Source organism: Varanus komodoensis, unplaced genomic scaffold, assembly GCF_004798865.1.
Source record: "Varanus komodoensis strain SLA01 unplaced genomic scaffold, ASM479886v1 scaffold22, whole genome shotgun sequence".
NCBI classification, from domain to species: Eukaryota; Metazoa; Chordata; class Lepidosauria; order Squamata; family Varanidae; genus Varanus; species Varanus komodoensis.
The window spans coordinates 16,608,138-16,629,233 of NW_025335606.1; the positions used below are offsets into that span (position 1 = coordinate 16,608,138).

The 21,096-nt window shown below is 44.4% G+C and overlaps 1 protein-coding gene across 3 annotated transcripts in view; it reads right to left on the reverse strand.

Moving 5' to 3' along the window:
- Positions 1 to 19,620, reverse strand: part of FYB1 (FYN binding protein 1) — a 65,451-nt gene extending 45,831 nt beyond the window's left edge. Inside the window, exons 1-2 of one of the 3 annotated variants that reach the window (XM_044431300.1) lie at positions 19,442 to 19,620; positions 19,083 to 19,245 (exon numbers count right to left, since the gene is read on the reverse strand). In XM_044431300.1, coding sequence (XP_044287235.1) covers positions 19,083 to 19,151 — 69 coding nt within the window. In that variant the 5' untranslated portion in view covers positions 19,152 to 19,245; positions 19,442 to 19,620. Of the gene's footprint in view, positions 1 to 19,082 lie in introns of all 3 variants that reach the window. The other 2 variants (XM_044431299.1, XM_044431301.1) reach the window with 2 other exon arrangements.
- Positions 19,621 to 21,096: the final 1,476 nt, after the last annotated feature.

Here is a 21,096-nt window from a genome sequence, read left to right on the forward strand (position 1 = left end):
CAACTAATTTGGAGCATCATTAAAAAGCATTGAAGTATTCATTATTTACTTCATTGATTATTAAAAAAATATTTTATGTTCACTGCCAGAGAAGGGGAGATGTGCTTGTAGGATTTTCTGCACTGGAGGCCAAAACAGCGTGACTTGTTCTATGCATCTTGAGTGGGGGTTGGAAGGAAAATATCCTGGGGCTTGCCCTCAGCATAGCTAGAAAGTTCTATTGGGTGAGAAAACATTGCTGAGATGGTATAGGGAATTATGGAGGGCTAAGGAAACAACTGGGGGACAAAGAGATCTCTGGATGGGAAAACTTGTTCAGGAATACATTGAATTTGATGTGCAGTCCTCAACATGTTTGCTCTCAAGTAAGTCATACCAAGTTCAATGGCTTTGCTCTCAGGTAACTGTATGCAGGATTAGAGGTTTGCTCCTTAGTAAATCTACTCAGAGCTGCAGCCTTCAGTATCCACTCTGAAGATAGTTCTAGTATCTGGATCTAGAAAGAAAGCTGGGTATTGATAACTTTGGTAAATTTGGAAAAAACCAAAGAAGGATGAAATGAGCCATTCTACTCGATGAGCAATAAAAATCCAAATACACAGTTCGGCAATACCTTTATTAGGAATTTTGGTTGGTCTTAATAAAGGTATCCCTCTCATGGATGCTCACCTTGATGTGGTGAGGGGCTCTGAGAGTATCAGAGAAGCTGATAGCAATATCTCCAGAAGGCCAGTCTGTCTTGCTAGGCCACGCAATGTGGAATGGTCAAATTGGAGACACCAAACTAAGATGCATCCACCCTCTTCAGGAGGAATACTCTCATCAGCAGAAGAAAATGGGCATCTCTAATGGTGATGGCGGTAGAGAAACTCCTCTGGACAGCTACTGGGCAGCAGTGGTAGCTGAAGGCAACACTGACAGAGGAAGTTTCACAAGGGCAGTGACACTCAAGTTAACTCTGATTAATACTGTGCAGAAGGCGGCAATGGTAAACCACTTCCGAATTTCCTTACCTGAAAAACCCTGTGATGAAACAATCCAAAATGAAACAAGGAACAGTGCCAAAAGACGAGGCTTTCTGGTCAGAAGGCGCTCAACTAGTTACTGGGTGAGAACAAAGGACAAATACACATAGTGCCGTGGATAATACTGGGACTAGATCGAAACTGAAAAGAAGTCTCATGGCTGAAATGCACAGAGGTGAAAGGAAAGTCCAGTGCTGCACAACACATACAACTGGAACATGGAATATAAGAAGTATGAATCAAGGAAAGTTAGAAACCAAGAAATGGAATTGGTTAAACATTGCAGTACTTGATGTGAGAGAATTAAAGTGGACTGGAATACTGCACTTTTCATCAGACAAACGCAAAGTTTTTTACTCTAGAAATTATAAACTCAAAAGAGATGGAGTGGCTCTAATACTGAGGCAAGATGTTGCACAGGTAGTAAGGTGCTATAATACATAGTCTAACCTGATAATAACATCTGGAAATCATTCAGAATTCATGAAAAACCTATCAACTTAGCCATTGCTCAAGTGCACGCTCTTACAAGAGATGCTGAGGAAGAATAATTGAAAACTTTTATGCAGGTGTTCAAGAGGAAATTGAAAACACACAAAACAAGACTCAGGTGACTGGAATACAAAAGTAGGAGGAATGGAATGTTGTGGGAGAATTTGGTCTAGGATTAAGAAACAAAGCAGGAGAATTGCTCACAGAATTGTGTGAAATAATCTGAAAATACATACTTATTTTTGGTGTTGTCATATACCATCAAGTCATCTCTGACTTATGGTGACCCTATGAATGGATGCCCTCCAAAATGACTTGTCCCCTGCCAGTACTAAGTCACCACAAACACATTTGATACAGAGAGGGAAAGGAAGTAGGAAGTGGGAAAACACAACTCAGGCACTGTGAGAACAGACCATCATCTGCCAGGCAAAGCTTCGATATGGGAGTGGGGGGACCCCTATAGCTTAAATAAATTATTGGTTAGTATGATGTAGAAATACAGTCTTTGCCTCTCAAACCTGGAAATGGCCCTGATAATACTGACTGGGCTCAGACAACAGAGTAAACAACATGGAAGTGTTGAGCATCGATTCCACAAGGCTTGTTGCTGAACCAAGAACTGTTGAAATATGGGTTGTGTTGTCCAAACAAAGCTACACTAATAAGCCATAGCTTGTTAATGATAAAGAACCCATGGTTTGTTGTGGGTTGTGATCAGAGGTTGCTCATCATGGTTTGCTATCTCAACTGGCTCAGACAGATACAATAACTTACATTTCAATGGTAACCTACCCTCAACGCATACTTAAACTTTGACTGGGGCTTATCATGTTGTCTGAACCCAGCTGGTAATTATGTTAGCCTTTCCCAGCAAAAACAAAACTCTTGTGGTACCTAAAGACTAATAAATTTATTATGGCATAAACATCTGTGGTAGTGCAACAGCTGACTCCCATCTCCAACGACAGATGCCATGTCCTGAGCTACAGAGTAAATGCACACTGCTCTCAGTGTATTAGTAAAAGAACACTAACAGATTCCTTTAGGAAACTTAGTGAATATGCACAAACACACATTTATATTCAAGAATAACTGTAGTGAAGGGCCATTATATAGCATGCAGCTATGTAAGGGCTATTTTCTTTTTTCAGATTAAAATATAGGAGGCCTGAGCTGAATAAGGATCTTAACATGGAACTAGAATGTATTTAATACTTTGCTCTGAGGTCCTGATTTAGATTCCTCTCCACAACTCCTACTTCCCATCAGGGCCAGTTCTATCATGAAGCAGAGCCAGCAAGCCGTACCGCTCCTCTCCTCCACCGCCACAAGAGCCTGCTGCCAGAATGCCACTGCCTCCAGAGGGCGCATTGGGGGACCCCAGCAGCTGCTCTGCCGCTGTGACAGAAGTATGAGCAGCAGGACCCTCTGCAGCTCTCTGGACTCTCTTCTGTTTCCCTCATCAAATGCCTCTACCGTTGCTTCTGCCTTGGCTTTACGGAGAGCCATGCAGCCATGAGACGCAGCCACGGGGCTTCTCAAAGGGCTGGGCTGCTTGAAGCAGCAGCAACACTGGGATGTTATTGAAACAAAGACCTAAAAGCCCTCTTAGATAGGAAGACAATCCCTAAAATGTTGTGGAATTTGCCCACTCCCCTGAATATTCCCCAGCCCCTTGAGAGGGGATGGATGGCTCCACCAAAGCAGGGGAGGGAGATGCACCCCTGGTTTAGTTTCTTTACATGGATCTGTCCCTTCCTCTTACTTGTGAGTACAACCGACCTCAAGTTCTGTCGGATAAACCATTCAGACCCAAAAATAGTTCCAAAACATGGGTTTTGTTTTGGGAACTTATTTGGGATCTTAAGCTGGGAAATGCTGTAAACCTGTGATGTTACAGCTGCTGGGCGACCACTCCTTTCTTGGGCAAACGGCTGGTTAATAGCAGAAAAGATGATGGAAACTATATGGATGTTGCTTGATTTTTGATAGCTAAGTGACTGTGGGCTGGTGTGGTGGATAAAAGCAGATCCAAGCAGCATGGCATAGTTGGGCATTTGCAAAAGGCACCTCTTCAGAGCCATTGTGCCATAATGGTTAGAGTGACCAACCAGGGCTCAGGAGATCGAGGTTCTAGTCCCCCTGGCTATGAAGCTAAGCATCATGCAGTGCGAGACAACGTAAGCCACTTCTGCTGCATCTCGCCATTCCTCCTTACTAGCACTGCTTCCACCCTTTCCCTGCCACAGTGTGCCCCTTTCTCCCCCACCATCCTTGCTTCCTCTGCCATAATACAATCCTTCCCCCTCTGCTGCTGCATCACCCCCCCTTTCCCCACCCCTAAATCATGCGCCTTCCCCCTGCCATATCAACCGCCCCTCATCTCTTGCTGCCACATTGCTCCATCTCCTCCCCTTACTTTTGCTATGACAAATCAGCTCTTTCAGCTGCAGGATTCTCATGATTGCCTGGCAAGAAGACTTTCAAGAGACCCTGCAAACTCTTGCAGAAACCTGACAGGGCCTCCTCACCACTTGAAGGAGTGGGGTGTATGCAATATCAATTGTATTGTATTGCATTGGCAACATAGAAACAGAGCGAGTCAGAAGGGGCCTCCTGGGCCATCTAGTCTGACCCCCAGCTCCAGCTGGCTCTACTTATGGCATGCCTACCATATGCATGTCCAGCCTATCCTTGAACACCCTCACCGATGGGGCTTCAGCCACCTCCCCATGGAAGACCATTCCTTACCCTAGGGGTCCTAACCATCAGGAAGTACTTCCTGGCATCCACCCTAAATCTTGGTTCCCTGAGCTTTGCTCCATTGGAATACATCCTGCCCTCCACCACAGGGGAAAAGAGATCATAACCCACCTCTGCGTGACACCCCCTCACATACCTGTATGTCGCTAACAGGTCCCCTCCTCAAGGCTGAAGAGACCCAGCTCCCTCAGTCTCTTCTCATATGGCTTCCCCTACAAACCAGCCACCATCGTAGTGGCCCTTCGCTGCACTGATTCCAACCTGGCTATATCACCCTTGTAATGAAGGGCCCAGAAAATCTTCCCGATATGTCAATTACAATTATGGGCACACTAGGGAAGGAAGACTGTTTTCTTCTTTTTACAAGCCTTGCAAGTTATTGGGTAACATGTATGCGTGTAGTGGGGAAGATACAGAACAAGGAAGTAAATGTTGTTGATTCTGAGGGCCTGCTTTGACTTTTGGAATAAATACCCATGCCTATGCAATTTTCTGACAGAGAGAAAAGCTACAGCTCTTCCAGTTCTCCATTTATTTTGTGAAATGATTTGCCTTTATTTCTGGAAGCCATGCGAGTTTTGCTGCAGCATTTCTGGGCAACAGGAGACTTGCCCCCACCCCAGCCTCTGAGGCGGGATAAGCAACTGCTCAGGAAGTTGCTTTCACATTGGTTCATCAAGCCGCAAAATAAACAGAATTTTCCTGTAACAGAGGAAAGTTACAAACTTCCCAATAGGCCTGCAACCAGTCTAAAAGTATTGTGGGATTGCTAAAAAGGGGAGGGGGTAATTTATCTGGCCTTTTAAATACAAAACTGTAAACTGTTTTGTTGTGAGCTGTTCAGAGGGTTTTTGCTATTGGATCAAGCAAACTTTTTATTTAACCCCTTTCTTTGCAACTGTACTACAATTTACATAATTTCAAAATAATTAACTAAGCAGTTTCAACCATTGGTATGGTTCCTGCCAACAATTAGCAAAAAGGAATAAAATGAACCAAGAATAACCCACCAGCAGAAAATCAGGAAAAAAACTACAACAAGAATACTTTTATCCTACACTGAGAGACATTTAGATCACCAAGTCTAATACCTTGGTCAGTCCCGGAATCCAGTTTAACCCATCTCTGTCCACTCCTTGTTTCAATATCTTCAGCAATTAACAGCCCTCCAATGGTTGGTTTCATTGATTGGGTTTGCACGATATGACAACCCATCACGAATTTCTCCAGGGTGGCTTGTGCATTGGCAATAAGTCACCCCAGCTTGTTCTAGGGCTTTGTTGTGTCCACAATGGGTTGTGATGTCCTCGGAACCTGGATGACTGACCCCATTATGGGTTTGGGGAACTAGCTAGAGCCAATCACCCCAAAATGCCCAAGCAACACCTAGAAAGCAGCTGGCATGGTCTCCCCAGACCACCTGCCCTTGCCACCATGGCAAGCTGTTTCATGTGCATCATAGCATTTTCCCTCTTGAACTTTTGTGTGTGGGGGGCGGAAGGGAGATCACAAAACCTGGCTGTCAAGCTGGCTTCCACAATTCCCCTTAAGTCAGCCACAATTAATTCTTCCAAAACCCCTGGTGGTATCCTGGGGGGTCTGCTTCTGGTCAGCTATCCTTTTTCTTTAAAAAAAAAAAAGACCCCAATAATGCATGCAAAAATGTGCACACATACACATAAGCCACATGTGCACACATCTGGAAGTTTGCTGAGGTACGTGTACAACCCTGGGGTGGGTACTGTGAGTGGGAGTGGGGGGGCGGGTCTGCTGGTGAAGTCTAGCCATTACCCATCATGTACATTGCAGGCAAATTAATTCCCCCATGGAAACTTCGGCAAGGGGCGGCATAGAAATGTTTTAATAAAATAAATAAAACACTTTGACAGCTGTCAGAATGCCACATTTCAAATACTTTCAATGCTCAGAGTTAATTTTGCTTGTGAAAGTGGGGTAGCACTTCACACACACACACACCCCACACTTTGTAGCAAGATCTTGGGGTTTGGGGCAGGTTTTCTCACTGTTGCACTTGTTCCTGAGACTGACTACTCTGACCATTAGGAAGTAGTTCCTGATGCTGAACCAGAATATGCCTTCCTGTTATTTCATGTTAACCCTGTTCTTTCATGACTTAGTCTTGGATGACCGAGTACAGGCTGCAGCTCTGTTCCATGTGACAATATTTTATATAATTGAAGAGTGCGCACATATCCTTCTCGGACACTTCTTCTCAAGTTCAAATATATCCAGTTCCTTCAGTAAGTCCTTGTAGGGCTGTTTCTAGTCCCTTGATCATCTTTGTTGCCCTTCTCTAAACTTGGCCCAGTTTATCTGCATCCTTCTTAAATTGGACACAACATCTAAGATGAGATCTAACTGGCCCAGGATATAGTGATATTGTCACTTCCTGAGATGGTGCAGCTATGCATCTGTTGCTGCAACCTAATTTTTTATCTGCTTTTTTGTAGTCACATCACACTGCAGATTCATATGCAATTTTTGATCTATTACAATCCCAGTATCTTTTTTGCATGTACCATTGTCAACCCCATCTTATAATTATGCATTTCATTTCTCATTTCCTGCCCAGTCTTTAACTTCTCAAGATCATATTCCATACTGCTTCACTCTTCCAAGGTATCAGCTATCTTAAGCAATTTTGTGTCACCCACTAAACAAGTAAGCATTCTTGAATGCCCAGCTCTTGAATACCTCTTCCTCTTGGATTTTCCTGCTGTGCAATCCTATTTATCCATGCTCTGGGTTTATTAAAACCAGCTTTCCTGAAGTCCAAGAGAGTTTATAAAAATGTTTTGATGATGTGTCATGATCAGCGGATTCACTTGCTTTCTTGGATGCTTCACATATGTTGCTGAAAACAGTATCATTCTGCATTGCTTCCACTGTCTCCCCAAATGATGCATTTCAATATGCAGATTCTTCTTTTACAGTGCTGTGTTTACAAGTTTAGGATATCCCAGTCTTTGCAGCATCACTTCAGTAAGAAAGGGGAATGAAAGACTACCAATCTGATCATGCCATCTAAAGGCTTTCACACGGGGAAGATGTGCTGATTAATTTGATTACAGACCACATGCATTCTGTTTGAGTGTATAACTATAGCTGAATCTGAGTGTCTAGTCCATTGTTGAACCAACAAGGAACCTAAAGAACTGCCTTTATAAATCTGAACAACATAGCCCTTCTTGAAAAATAGGCAGAAAATATCCTTCATGTCAGGTATAGCCTCAATTGCTTATTGTTCCACTGGGAATATTTGGGCAGATTCCACTGCAGTCCTGCCCCCAAATTACAGCACTTCTACATTTAAGAAGGGGAAAAAAGATCTTTTGTTGAAATTTCTGGAAAAAACATGCAATTACTTACTTGTTTGTAATATAATAAAAAAACCTGGCTGACTGGCTATAGGCACACTTCCTAATACTTCTTTCCCCCACCAAACCAACAGCATGGGTGAGAAAGCAGTTTGGGGAAATGATTTGGACCTGAAAAGTGTCCATAAGGAGGAAATGTTAAGCATTCTTGCACACCAATTTAAGGATGATTTTGACTTTAAATTAAAGCAGCAACAACCAAAAGGGAAACCACAGGAAGCAAACACACAGTTCTCAGGTTTGCATTTAATGTACAACTTGCACCCAATACAATGTTCAGACAACCACTTGTTCTATTTCAGTTCAGTATTGCCCTCCATAGCCTTAGAAGAAATCTTTGCGTGTTTCCTATATATATTAATTCCTCCTTGCAGCAAAGCATTCTTGGATTTTTAGATTGGTTAGCAACATGAAAAACAAATTCTCAATGCATCCACTTTAAGGATAATGATGCAGTCATGTGGGCAGCTGACCATAGGAGTATCCTGTGACTCAGTCCATTGTCAGCTCATCAAATGAAGAGTCATCAGCAAGCATAAAAGGGAGTGTGAGAGGGGCGGGGGGGGGGGGGGGGTGGAATCTCTTTCTTGAGCCAAGAGGAGCTGCAGATAAAATGTTTTCTATGAGAAGTTCTCCTGCATGCAGTTCATACAGCACATCCTGGAATGCTGGACTTCTTAATGCAACACAGAGTTAACCTAAGGTATCCACTGGTGCCAGATATAGCAGTGGTCACCAATTTGGATGGCTATAAAAGGGGACTGGACAAATTCCTAAAGGCTATCAATGGTTACTAGCCCTGGGGACCATATGCAACCTCCAGATTGCTACTCCAGTAATGGCTTGCTGAGGAACTTGGGCAGCAGGTAGGGCTTCTGGGTTTCCTGCAGCCACTTGGTGAACAGAATGCTGGACAACTTGGACCTGTGGTCTGACCCAGCAGGGGTCTTCTGATGTGCTTGTATTCCATTTTTAAAATGTGCCCCTACACTAAAAAGCCCCGGAAGATTTCCAGGAAGGAGAACATGGTGGTGATGGCCCTTGCAGAATACGAGGGACTCACACAAAGAACAAGCTTCCAGCGGCACGGAATGCCAGAGGCAAGGCTGAGAGGCATGAATGCATCCCCAAGTCTTTGAAGGTTTGTAAACAGGCAGGCGTGGGGGGTGTCATGCATGCACAGTGCTTGACCTGGACAGCGATGCAAGAGGAGAGTACTAATCCTACTCCCCTACAAAATGGTTCCTCATCTAGATTGGTATTTCCCATGACTGCTGTTATTTTCATCCATGCCTGGGGTGGCTCTTTATGTATCAATTAAAAAAGAGGAACCAAACAAAGAGTTCAAAAGAGGACACCAATCTGCATAACACAGCCACCTGCTAATTTATAGAGATGTTAATTTAGACCTAATTGCTAGAATTCCAACAAAAATGCAATTGACCTCACCAGGGTAGGGAAAACTGTGACCAGGTGCTGGGAATGAAAGAGGCAGTTCTTCTTGGCATGTGTTTCAGGGCCAGGGTGACATGGACTCTTCAGGTGGAGAAGATGAACTCTGGGAAATGGGGCCTCTAGATATGGAATGGCCGGAACAGCGTACCTCAAGCCCATCATCCCCAGGGGTTCAGGCAGACACTGAGGACCGCCAGTCTGCAAGTGCTGGGAGGGGGCATGGGCCAGGCGCCTCAGGAGCCAGATGGGCCTTGTACAACCCCTGACCCCATGACGCGGTGTCGGGAGAGAAGAGCTAGCCAACTAGAGGGGCTGCATACAGCTAGGAGGCTTGCCTAGTTCCAGAAGGGAACTCTCAGAGGGTGGGGCCCAGGGTTACTCAAAAGAAGAGTTCCTAGAAGTCGTTTCTAGGTTGGGTTCAACAAACTGCTCTGTGCATGCTCAGAGACCAGTTATAGTTTGTTGGATGTATAGTGGAGAATAAAAAGCTTGGCCAAGGAGTGGTCCGTTGTTCTGAAAGTGAGAAGGGGGACACATAGCTTCCTACACCAGATGACATACAACTGTTCAGTCTGCTGTAGAGGATGGGAAACTCTCAGGTCCTGCTCTGCTTTTTTAAGGTGCGTATATTATGTGCTGTCATGTCACCTCTGACCTATGGCAACCCTATGCATGAAAGTGCTCCAAAAGGTCCCTTCAGCTCTTCAAGGTTGTGTCTTCCTTTATAGATTCAGTCCATCTCATGTCTGGCCTTCCCTTTTGTCTCTGCCTTTGACTTTCCCTAATATGATCGTCTTCCCCAGTGAGTCTTGTCATTTCATGATGTGTCCAAAGTATGACAGCTTGTTTTGTCATTTTTGCTTCTAGGGAAAGCTCTAGCTTGAACAGATCTGGGACCTACTCATTTGTCTTTCTGTCAGTCCAAGATATTCGCAAAGCTCTCCTTCAGCACCATGTTTCAAACAGATCAATCTTCTTAAGGTATTTTATCTTTTAACTGAATTTGGACTGGGCAGCCCTTCAAATGAAGAGGTATTCTCTGTAAAACAGGACTCATGGTCACCTTATGCCACTCCATTACAGTATGTAGTTTGGACCTGAATATGAACTTGAAACATGATTTTGACTTTGCCAAAACTGTCGCTGTTGCTGTTACACGCCATCACGTAGTCTCTTGACTTAGGATGACCCTAAACATAAATGCACTCCAGGGCAGCTCTTGTAAACTGAGGGCCGTGGCTTCTTCTATGGGATCTATTCATCTCGTTGTAGCTCTTCCTTTCTTCTTCTGCCTCCAGCTTTCCCCAGCAAGGTTGTCTTCTCCAGAGAGCCTTGCTTTCTCTTGATGTGCCCAAGGTACAACGGTGTTAATTTTGTCGTTTTTGCTTCCAGGGATAGTCCTAGCTTCATTTGTACAAGACCCACTTGTTTGTCTTTTTGTTGGCCCACAAAGTTCTCCTGCAGCACCATGTTTTGAATCCATCAGTTTTCTTCCTGTCAGTTTTCTTTTCAGTTCAGGGAATAGGGAGGGAAAGCTGTGACCTTGGGGGAGAACTGTGACCTTTCAACTGCATGTAGGGCAGGGGCTTGGCCACTGGCGCCCCAGCTCCAAAATCACAGGATTTCACAACTGGGACTCAGGTGATCTTGGGAGACCACAGGATCATGCTTTTCATGATTTGTGGTTAACTGTGTGGTTCTGTGAATAACTACATCTGGTCCTTGAGTTAAGAATGAGTTCCTTTCTTAGATCATCTTGAAGCTGAATTGGTATGTAAATTGGATCATGAACAGAAAAAATATATATAACACTTAAAAAATACTTCCATATGCACTAAAGCATCTTAAATGCAATACAGGATTGTAATAATGGTAATAATATAGAAAATAATAAAGTAACTACAGGCACTGAAGAGAGAGAGAGAGAATCGGATTGTTGAATGACTAAAGTCTGATGGTTTCCCAATGACCAATGGCATCTCAACTTTCTGTTTGCTTTATTATTTACACTTTAGTTTTGATTGTGATTGTTTTTCTTTTCTTTGCTGCATCACCTGCACCTGCATTACATTTGCTCTTTAGAGTCATGGTTACAAACCAAATCCAGTACAAAGTTACAGAAGGCAACACTCACTCCATGTGAACCGTAACACGCTGGCTTGGATTGACTGGAGGTCCACAGGTACTGCAGATCTAGTGCAGACTTCACCACTCTTCCCCTCCTCCCTTCCTGTTCTTCCCTTGCTTCCTCCTCCTTTCCTCTCCTCCCTGCCCACCACTTCAGCACAAGGCAGGACTTGTGGGCTTGCTCATTTGTAAGTAGGGATTGCTCTTAACTCAGATCTTTGTAACTGCGGGACTGGATGTATTACACTGGAGGGTGATGCTGGGGTTATAAAAGCACCAGCTGCAGTGTTAGTCTGGGAGATTGCTTCGACCATGTAAGCTGCCATTTGGCATTGTGAGCCACAAAGGTTAGCGGGTGTCAGAGGAAAACCGGGGAGGCCCAAGTGCAAAGTCAGCCATGAAGCTCACTGGGTGACTTTGGGCCAACCACGGTCTCTCTCTCTCAGGCTATCCTTCCTCACAGAATTAAGGTGAGGATAAAATGGTGGCAAAGGGAGCAGGGCTCGTTCCATATCTTGGAAAAGACACCTTCCATGCCCTCCCCACCCAATACCAGGTTAGCACAATCCTTGTAGCTCACTGTGGCTGATCGGTTTGTAGCCTCTGAGCCATGACACTCTTGCATGACTTTCTAAAAATTCAAGCTGCAACGGAAGCTGTCTGTCATCCAAACCCAGCAGGGGTTGTTCAAGGACTAACACAAGTGTTTGCATAACACTGAAAGATCTGTGGGTTCCGCTTGAGTTATTTAACACACTCCCACCGGGTTTCAGAATATACAACAAACCACAGTTGTGGCTCCAATATTCAAAATGGGGTAGATATGCACCACAAGCCAAATTGCCTGAAATAAGCTACAGTGGGCTGCGAAGACTGCATGACCGGACCACTAGCTTCTCACTGCCCCACGTTGGCCTCTGCCACCAGCTACTCTCTCTCCTCATCCTCTTTCTCACCAGTGCCACCACGTGCTTGCTTGGCAGGCAGGCAGCCAGGGAGCAAGTGGTTTCCCCGCTCTGCCTCCTCACCACCAACATTGCCTGGGCTAGAGCGACAGAGGGATGAACAAGCAGACTGCAGTTCTGAAAAGAAGGCGCAATTCCAGGGGGACTTTGGGAGTAGAAGTGGGTAACTCCAGCCCTGAGCTCCTCAGAGGAGGGTTGGGACATGGATGCAATCAGTGAGACAGCCGTTCGCAAGCTCTTTCCACTCTTCTCCATCTCATGCCATTCGTCACCTCCAGCAACGAAGCACAGGCATCTCCCTCCCCGTTGCCATTCTAGTATTTTGCATGCCGCACCTTGCTTTACAGTTAGCACAACACACTGTTGTCTTGCCACTATAAGCACCACCACTGGGTTTTGCATACAATATCATTACTTGGCAGGTGATGGCCCAGAAAAAGAAAGCAGGGCTGTTTAGAGTGTGTTTTTTTGTTTTTGTTTTTTTTTAAATACACGTTTTAAGGTGTTTTCATGATTCAGAACCATGGGAAAAAGCATCAGCTGACACAGGAAAGCTGCAGACAAAATGCAGAGGTGTGGGAAGGTGAGTTCACTTTTCAGTCACATGGAGACCACAGTCAGTTGAGGGGCTGAAACCTGAGCACAGAAGCTTCGCTTCCCTGCTGCAAATTGTGTTCAGCTCCAGCTCCGTGTCTGAGCAGCGGCAAGAGAGGACTTGGACAAATTGCCTCCAGACTGTGGTGGGTTCCTGCTGCAGACTGACCAGTGTCCTTCCCGCCCATCACAGATGTCTGTCCGCCTGTCCTCACAGTTCTGCCCTGATCTGCTTAACACAGAGGGAAAAAGAACCAGTGTGACCTCTTCATACTCTGCCACAAAGGCCAGAATCCTCTGTCTACCTGGAGGCTGAATTCCACTTCAGAGAGTTCTTAAGGGGAGTGTTCCAGTAGTGGGCAGGACCAAAAGCAAAAGGGGTGGGGCAAAATACCAGCTCATTTGATCTTAACCCCTTATTGCCTGTAGCTAAGCCTCAGGGAGGCATTCCAATCTCTCTTCAAGAGTGATGACAGTGTGTGTGTGCGCGTGCACTTCCAAAAGCTGGAAAACCCATTAAATGACAGGCAGTCTGGGGAAAGAGGCAGGCTGGGAAAGGGGGTGTGGCCTTGTGAAGAACACAGCAGGTGAGGGATTTGGTTCACAGGCCCCAGATCTCCCACTCCGGCTGTACTCGAGGCCAGAATGTTGGAGAGGGCAGGTGAACAGGAAGGGGGAAGAGGAGAGTCAACCACAGCGCCCCCTGGAGGTGCCTGACCAGGACAGTACTGAAGTGCCCCCACCAACACTCTTGCTAGCTGGACAGAATTCTTTTCTTTTTAAATTGCACATCTTAAAATGCTAATGTGATAAGAGCACTCTGTTTGATGGTGGCCTCTATTTGGAACAGCTGTGTAGTCAAAAGTCTATTGAAAGATAAAGACTCTACAGGGGCAGAAAGCTGCCCACCATCTCTGGGCACCTGGACAGTAACCAAAAGAATGGGCACACAGGACATTTGCCCAGCTGTGTCCACTCTCAGTTGCACTATTTTTCTATTTAAATTAGAGCAGTTATTTCAACATTTGCAAGTATACAAATGCAAATTATATTTGAAGATTACCTACAAGGTAGATCAATCTGCCTCCTCTTTTATCTCCACCAGTGTTGAAGTTACTTTTAGTTTATTTGTGATGGCCAAGTGACGACCATACATGTTATGTTGAATATATAAATGCACAGGATATGCCTGGGTTACTCCTCACCCCCTGCCTCACCACTTCACCTGCAGGAAGAACAAGAAACAGGCTGTCCCTTTCTTTCCACACGCTTAACCCTAGGAAGGTAACTTCCCTCCAGGTGGTAAGAGGATGGGTAGGGTTTTGTCAAGGGCCAGGACGTGGGTGGCAGGAGGCATGAGAGAGGCACCAGGACCAGGGCTGCAGAACTTGTGGCAGGATAACCAGGCAAAGTTCAGGAGCAGTGAAGGTGTGGCAAGCAAGGTAAGGCAGGGTATACAGCAAGGGTCAGGCAAAATACAGGCACTAAAGCAAAGAATAAGACCTGTGTTGCTGAGGCGACATGGCAAGGTAGGACACAGCAAGGCAGAAACCAGATTCAGTAAAGGTCAGGCAAGGTGCAGGAGCTGAACCACCCCACAGCTGGCAGGAAGACCTGCATTGCTGAGGTAAGACAGTGAAGCAGGATCTGGGTCAGGCACTGCAGCGAACAGGAAGGCCTATGATGCTGAGGCCAGGTCTGGAGGGAAGAGCTTGCTCCCTGCTGGTGCTGACCAGGAGTCTAAGAGCTCCAGCAGGGCCTGGGACCAATCCTAAACCTGCAGGATGGGGTGAGGAAGATTAACTCCTGTCTTTACAACATGATCTCAATTTGGGGGTCAGTGTGGTGAAGTGGGAACAGACTCACACTGACTCACAGCCTAACTACCCTGTAGCCGCCTTGAAAGCAAGAAAAAGGAAAACTTGGGGGAAATGTCCCTAATAAAATAATAATCCAGCTTGCCCCAAGTGGCTGCTGTTGTTAAAGAAAAGGCACACTTTTCACTGTATGAAGGAAACTCATTCATACATTTGTCCTTCTTGATCTGGCCCCAAGTTTCATATTTAGGCACTATTTCGCACATAGATTAGTCAGTATTTGAGGTCTGCAACATACAAGGGTTGAACATTTTTAAAATAAAGCTATGCTTTTTCTCACTTCCACTTTCTTGAGGAATGGGAGTTCATTATACCTTTCAGAACAAAGAAAAATAGAATTTTAAGCTGCGGGCCTTTGATTAGATGACTAAGCCAACCTTTTCTCATTGCCTCTCTACAAAAACAAATGTGGGAATCACTAGAGAGTTTCATCCTTCTGAGAATGAGATGCTGAAGAAAATGAAACCCTACTTCCTTCTTATTCCACCCCCAATCAAAGAAAGGATTTTGACACTCTGTTATTTCCCTGTAGGTCTCCATGTCAGCTGAAAGGTGAAAGGAGAGCAGAGGAAAGGGGAAGGTCCAGGATTAACCAAGAGCACTCAACTTCTCTTTCCCTCTCTGGGTTTTACTGGCACAGCAGAGGAATATGCAATGCTCAGTGGGTGCTGTCAGTTACGCAAGCCATGGGGGTGTCCGGCTGGCACCACTCATTTCATTGATTACCCCCGCTGAAGTTCTGAAGCCATTCCAGGACTCCATTCTTCAAAGGAGACTGCCCTGATCACACTCGCACTGTTCAGTTGCTGTCAGACATGAGCAGATGACATTTGACTACAACATACACTCCTATCTACTCAGAAGTAGGTCTCAGTGGAACTTACAGTAAAGTAATGCACGTTGTCATGCATGAAGGGTTCTGCACCACAACATTTGTTTATCTGTTAAAATTTGTGTACACTGTCCTGCCTCAGAATTGCTCAAGGCAGCTAACAACACAGGTCAGATCCTGGGCAGCTTTCCTGTGGACACTGATGCTTCTGTACATTGCACTGTGCATCCGAAAGGGACATGCAGGGGAAGGCCAGTGCTGGGGAATCTTGTTAACATTAAAGGTACTGTGCCTTTGTACTAAGCTCCTATGTACACAGAGATGGGTATGTGGAACATCCAAAAAGAACAGAGGCAAAATACTCCCCTATTCTACAAATGTGGTTAACACAAACACAGACACACCTCATGCATAAATTTTAAAGCATCAGGCAAAACATACATCCAGCCTCCATTTCCCACTGTCCTTTGCAGCCTGATGTTTCCATTTTAAGAATTTATTATTATTTGCATTTATTTATATACCATTTGATTAGCACAGTGCTCTCAGAACAGTGTACAAAATATAATTCAAAATGCCAAATAACCACCATTTAAAAACAGATTTAAAACGAACACATCTGCCATAAAACATTCCCATGACAGTAAAATTTGACAGGCATATATAACAAACAGTGAACAATAAACCTTAGAATACATAATAACCACTATTCCATGTGTACTAAGACAATTGAAAAGCCAACATAAACCCAAATACAATACAATTAAAGTGGCAGGAAAATAAAGAAAAAGTTTTAACCTGACACCTATATATATATATATATATATATATATAACATTGGTGCCAGGCATATTTCCCTGGGGAGGTGATTCCACAGATGGGGTGTCACAACCAAGAAGACCCTTCCCCTTGTAGCTACCTCCTTTACTTCCTTCAGGGGCAGCTCATGGAAAAGGACTTCATAGGACTTCTATAGATGATCTAAGGGTCCAGGCAGGTGTATACTAGACGTAGCATTCTTAGAAATAAAGATGAAGGCCTAAACATGTATATTTTTTAAAAATGGATTCATAATCAGGGAGCCCTGCAGGTACCAGGGAAGGTGTCTTTCCCAATGTGGGGGGAAGGGGTAGGAGGCACACGTACTGTGTTGGAGACCCCAACCTTAAAGAATATTGACCCAACTTCCATCATATCTGTCATGGGCTTGACTTTCAAAAGCATATTATGCTCCTACATTGGAGGGTTTCAGCCACATCTATCCTTTCTTCCAGCCAGAAATGGTGCTAGGTACCAAAAAGATCTGGGACTCGGGCCCCTGTACCTTTATATCAAGAAGTTCCCCTGCACTGTGGTATGGTAGAGCAGATGGGGTCCCAGTGATTTGAGTCTCCAACTGGAAGATTTGGAGAGCCAGCCCTTGTGGTCTGTTCCCTACATTGCCTCTATTTACTGCCCCAGGGCCACTTTCCATTATGCACATCTGCCCCTAACACCTTTTGGACTGAAAGATGGTAAAAGGAGTGCAGCCAAAGACATGTTAATTCTTGAATTTATATCCCAGTTTCCTCTAAGAAACGTCAAGCAGCGTATGTGATTCCACCCCACTTCATTTTATGTCTCTTTATTACTTTTCTATACTGCCCGGTAGCCAAAGTTCTCTGGGTGCTTCACAAAAATTAAAGCCATAAAATATTAGATGATTGCATACAGCGTAAAAGTTTAAAAGTACAGTATGAAAAATAAAATAGCAAATCAAAATCAGGAACACAGCCAAAATTTAAAATATAGTACTAGATTTAAAACAGAAACTGAAGAAGTAAAATACTTGGAAAATTTAAAAAATCATTATATAGTATTGAAAGCTTACTTTTTATCTAGGTTTCCCTACAGCATTCCTAGAGACATGAAGGACTGGAGGGGGGGAACGCCCTTTTACCAAATTTCATTTTTAAAAAAGGAGAAAAAGGAGGATTTTTGCGGGCAGGGAACAGAAAAAAAGTTTTTTCCCTGTATGCTTCCATTTTTTCCCAGACCTTCACATCTTTTAAAATTCCTATAAAGTAGATTAAAGTGTGTGTGAGAGAGAGTTGCCTAAAGTCATCCAGTGAGCAAGATGAGATTTGCACCTAAGTTCTAGTGTGCCAAATTGTCACTTGTACTCATCTAGTTACTAGGTTTTGCACTACTCTCATAGTTGCGATGCATCCATTTAAACATACAAAGCTAACATATTTAAAAATATTTATTAAATGCCTCCTAAAACAAATTAGGAGACTCGGGGAATGCCCCTTCCAGATGTTGTTGGACTAGTATGGTCAATGCTCAGGGATGATGGGAATTGCAGATAGGGATGTACGGATCTTCTTTAATCCATTCCATGTGTGTTTTGTGGCTTGTGAGGTGTCTTCCACTCCATTGTGCATTCATTTACAAACAGGAGTGTTTCTCCTCAAAATTGCCTGCGTATCAAGTTCAGAGGCAGCACGCCTCCAAATAACTAGTAGCCAGAGGCAACTGTAGGAATAGGGCGAACTCCACTCCAGGAGACAGACAATTATTCCGAGGCAGAAGGATTATTCCCACTTTCCTGTTTGAATGCCATACTGATTAGTATTAGTATTTTCATGGGTCTACAGGTATCAAACAGTCTTCGCAAGGAATATTTTTTCTTTATCTAAAGGTTTAATTGTCTTTATCCTACTCCTCAACAAAATGGATGAGACATGACACACAAGGAAAATAGAATGAGGAGGGTAGACAAGCCCATGTTGATGCTGCAAAATGCCTGGGAAGCAGGATGAATTTGCAAGAAGAGCAGCAGATGATTTCTGCAACACAGAGTAAAAAAGAACACAAACATCCATGGAGAAGGGCCAGGGTTGGCCCTGCTTCAAGGCAGAGTGAGGTAAACGCTTCAGGCAACAGAAGTTGGACACAGCATTTTCTCCGCAGTATCTTGGGAAGGCGGGGGGTGTGGGGGGAGAACGGGCGTGGATTATAGTGTTGTTCCATTGTGATGCTTTATTGTTGTTTTGGTTATATATTTTATGTTTGCCACTCTGGCAGCATTCTTGCAAGCAGTATATTCATTTGAGTAATAAGTACACAATGTTAAGTGGGTGGGTGGGGGAGACTGGAAGGGAACTCACCAGTCTCTTCTTCTACCATTCCTTGCCCATGATTATAGCTCCAGTGGACAAAAAATTAAGGGGCTGTTTGTGCCTCCCTACAAGGTCTAGTTTGGCCATGAGCAAGACCCTGGCCTTGTTGCAATCATGCTGATTCAACAGTTGGCAGTTTGCCATGTTCTATCATGCTCAGCTAACCAAAGACTAAGGCAGACACAGATAAGAGAAAAAAACACCACAAGTTCCTTCTCTCCCCTTCCCCTGCCTCTTTTCAGCTGCATGCACTCTGAGGGCATTTACAAACAAAAATCCGTCTACAGAATAAATGTAATACCTACACTATTAGAACACACAAACTGCACAACGGTTTCTCTTACTCCTATCTACCAAGTGCGATCCATCAAGTGAAATGCAGCCTACCAGAGTCTGGGGATCTGCCATGGGGCTGAGAAACTTGTTTGCGGAGCCTGCTTGGAAGTACAAAAGCATGCAGCAGGGTGTGCCACCTGGCAGGACAGGGAACCTGCCCGGTAGAGCAAGGTTGGCTCAGTGGCTCAAAGCTTGTGCCGCTTCATCAGCTGGTCTGGTGGGGAAAAAGAAAGATGAATGTAGTTGCTTCGTATGCCACATAGCTGGTTTTTCAGATATATGGAACTAAAACTCAGACGTTGTCCGTCACCACAAGGAGTTTGCAAAGCAGACATGGTAGTCAATTCCTTTTGGCTTTTATAACTACTTTAGGACAAGCGATGAAAATAATGATAAAATGTGGAACTTACCATGCTTGAAGAAACCCGGCGTGTGCTCTCAACCCAGCCTAAGTTGTAGTGTTACAAGCGGAACATTTTCTTTGTTTCTTGCCCGGAACTTCCTATTTTGTAAGTGTCAAGTGGTGTTTATCCAGCCTTTGTAGGAAAAACCTAACAGTACCATCCATAGTTTGCATATCATGATCTAGCATCAAAGAGGGTTTGTTGCTGTAGCTTAAGTATATACTGAAGTACTAGGAGGGTAAGGGACCTTGAAACTATATATACTGATGACTATAAAAATGTGTAAACAAACAACTATCAAGATCCCCATATTAATACACCCAGTGCACCCTTTTTATTAATATTTCAGTTCTGAATTTTAATTTCAACCACATACATTTTCCTTTTATATTTATTTCCTGCATTTTTATATTCTGAGCCATTTTCTATGCAATTTTCTAGCATGTATCCCTCATTCCCCTACTCACAGCATGGAATCGTTAAACAATGTCATGAACCTCCAATTTTATTTTGGTTTTCCAACACACATTTTGGAGCAGGGAGATTGTAGTATGATTTGTGCAAGCAAAAGTAAACACTCCCCCCCCCCACTTCTGTAATTATTCTATTGCAGTACACCTCATGGGCACCTGGAAGTTATGCAGCAGAAAAACAGGACAGGGAAATCATGTATTGCTTGGGTCTAGCGGTAACTTTGAAGTGTGGGTGCTTGACAGTCCCTGTCACTGCACCCCAAGGAGGTTCCAAAAACTCAGCCAGCTCTTTCAGTCTGTAGCAATCAACTAATCTGAGCAGTTTTCCTTTGCACTCCAAGCAGAACTTTTTGCAAAGTGACTGGGGTCTTAATGGCCCATTCAAGACCAAGCAGCCCCCAAATGCTTTGCATTAACAACAAGAAACAAGGTATTGGGGTTGGAAAATTACTCTCCCCAGGGGATCCTTAGCTCAGTTCAGAGGAACAGGAATTGGGGGGAGGCAGGGCACGTGAAGTCAGGGCCTCAGCTATTTTTATACAGGCTTTAAAAATGCTTTTGCTTAAAGTGCTGAGGCTGCATCCTTGGGGCCCTTGCTTCGCTACAGCACTGGTCAGGATATGGCCACATCCTGGGATAGCATGCAGGGGGCAGAGAGACAGTTGGAAGGTCCTTTCCCACCTCCCTGAAGAAGTTTCCCACCCCTGCCATATTTACACGATAAAGATGGGAGAAAACACCTGTTCCTGAGATCACCTTTGGGAGAGGTTGTAGCCCTTCATGCTTTGTCTCCCTTCCCTGGTCAAAAGTTCCTGTGTGTTTGGTGACGGTGGACAATTCTCACAGGACAGCAAAGAGGATCTGAGACAGGAACGCGTGCCAAATGGTGCTGACCTTGCAGGCGCTTTTCCTTTTGCCTCAGGCCAAGATGATGATCAACTTCTTTTTAAAAGCCTGCTTAAGGGCTTCCCGGAGAGGCATTGAACCCAGGGCTTTACCGAGGCTGCCGCTTCTGTTTTCTTCGAGGGAGGAAGAGCGACATAAGTATTTCCTCCCCTGGAGGAGACGCCAATCTGCCTTTCTTCAGGAAGCGTCCAGTATTTGTCGAGGTGACTTCTTCCATTTTTTTCCAGCAAAAAAGCGCAACGGGTTGTTTCCCCTCTTGGCCTTTCTCTATGTTCCCTTACA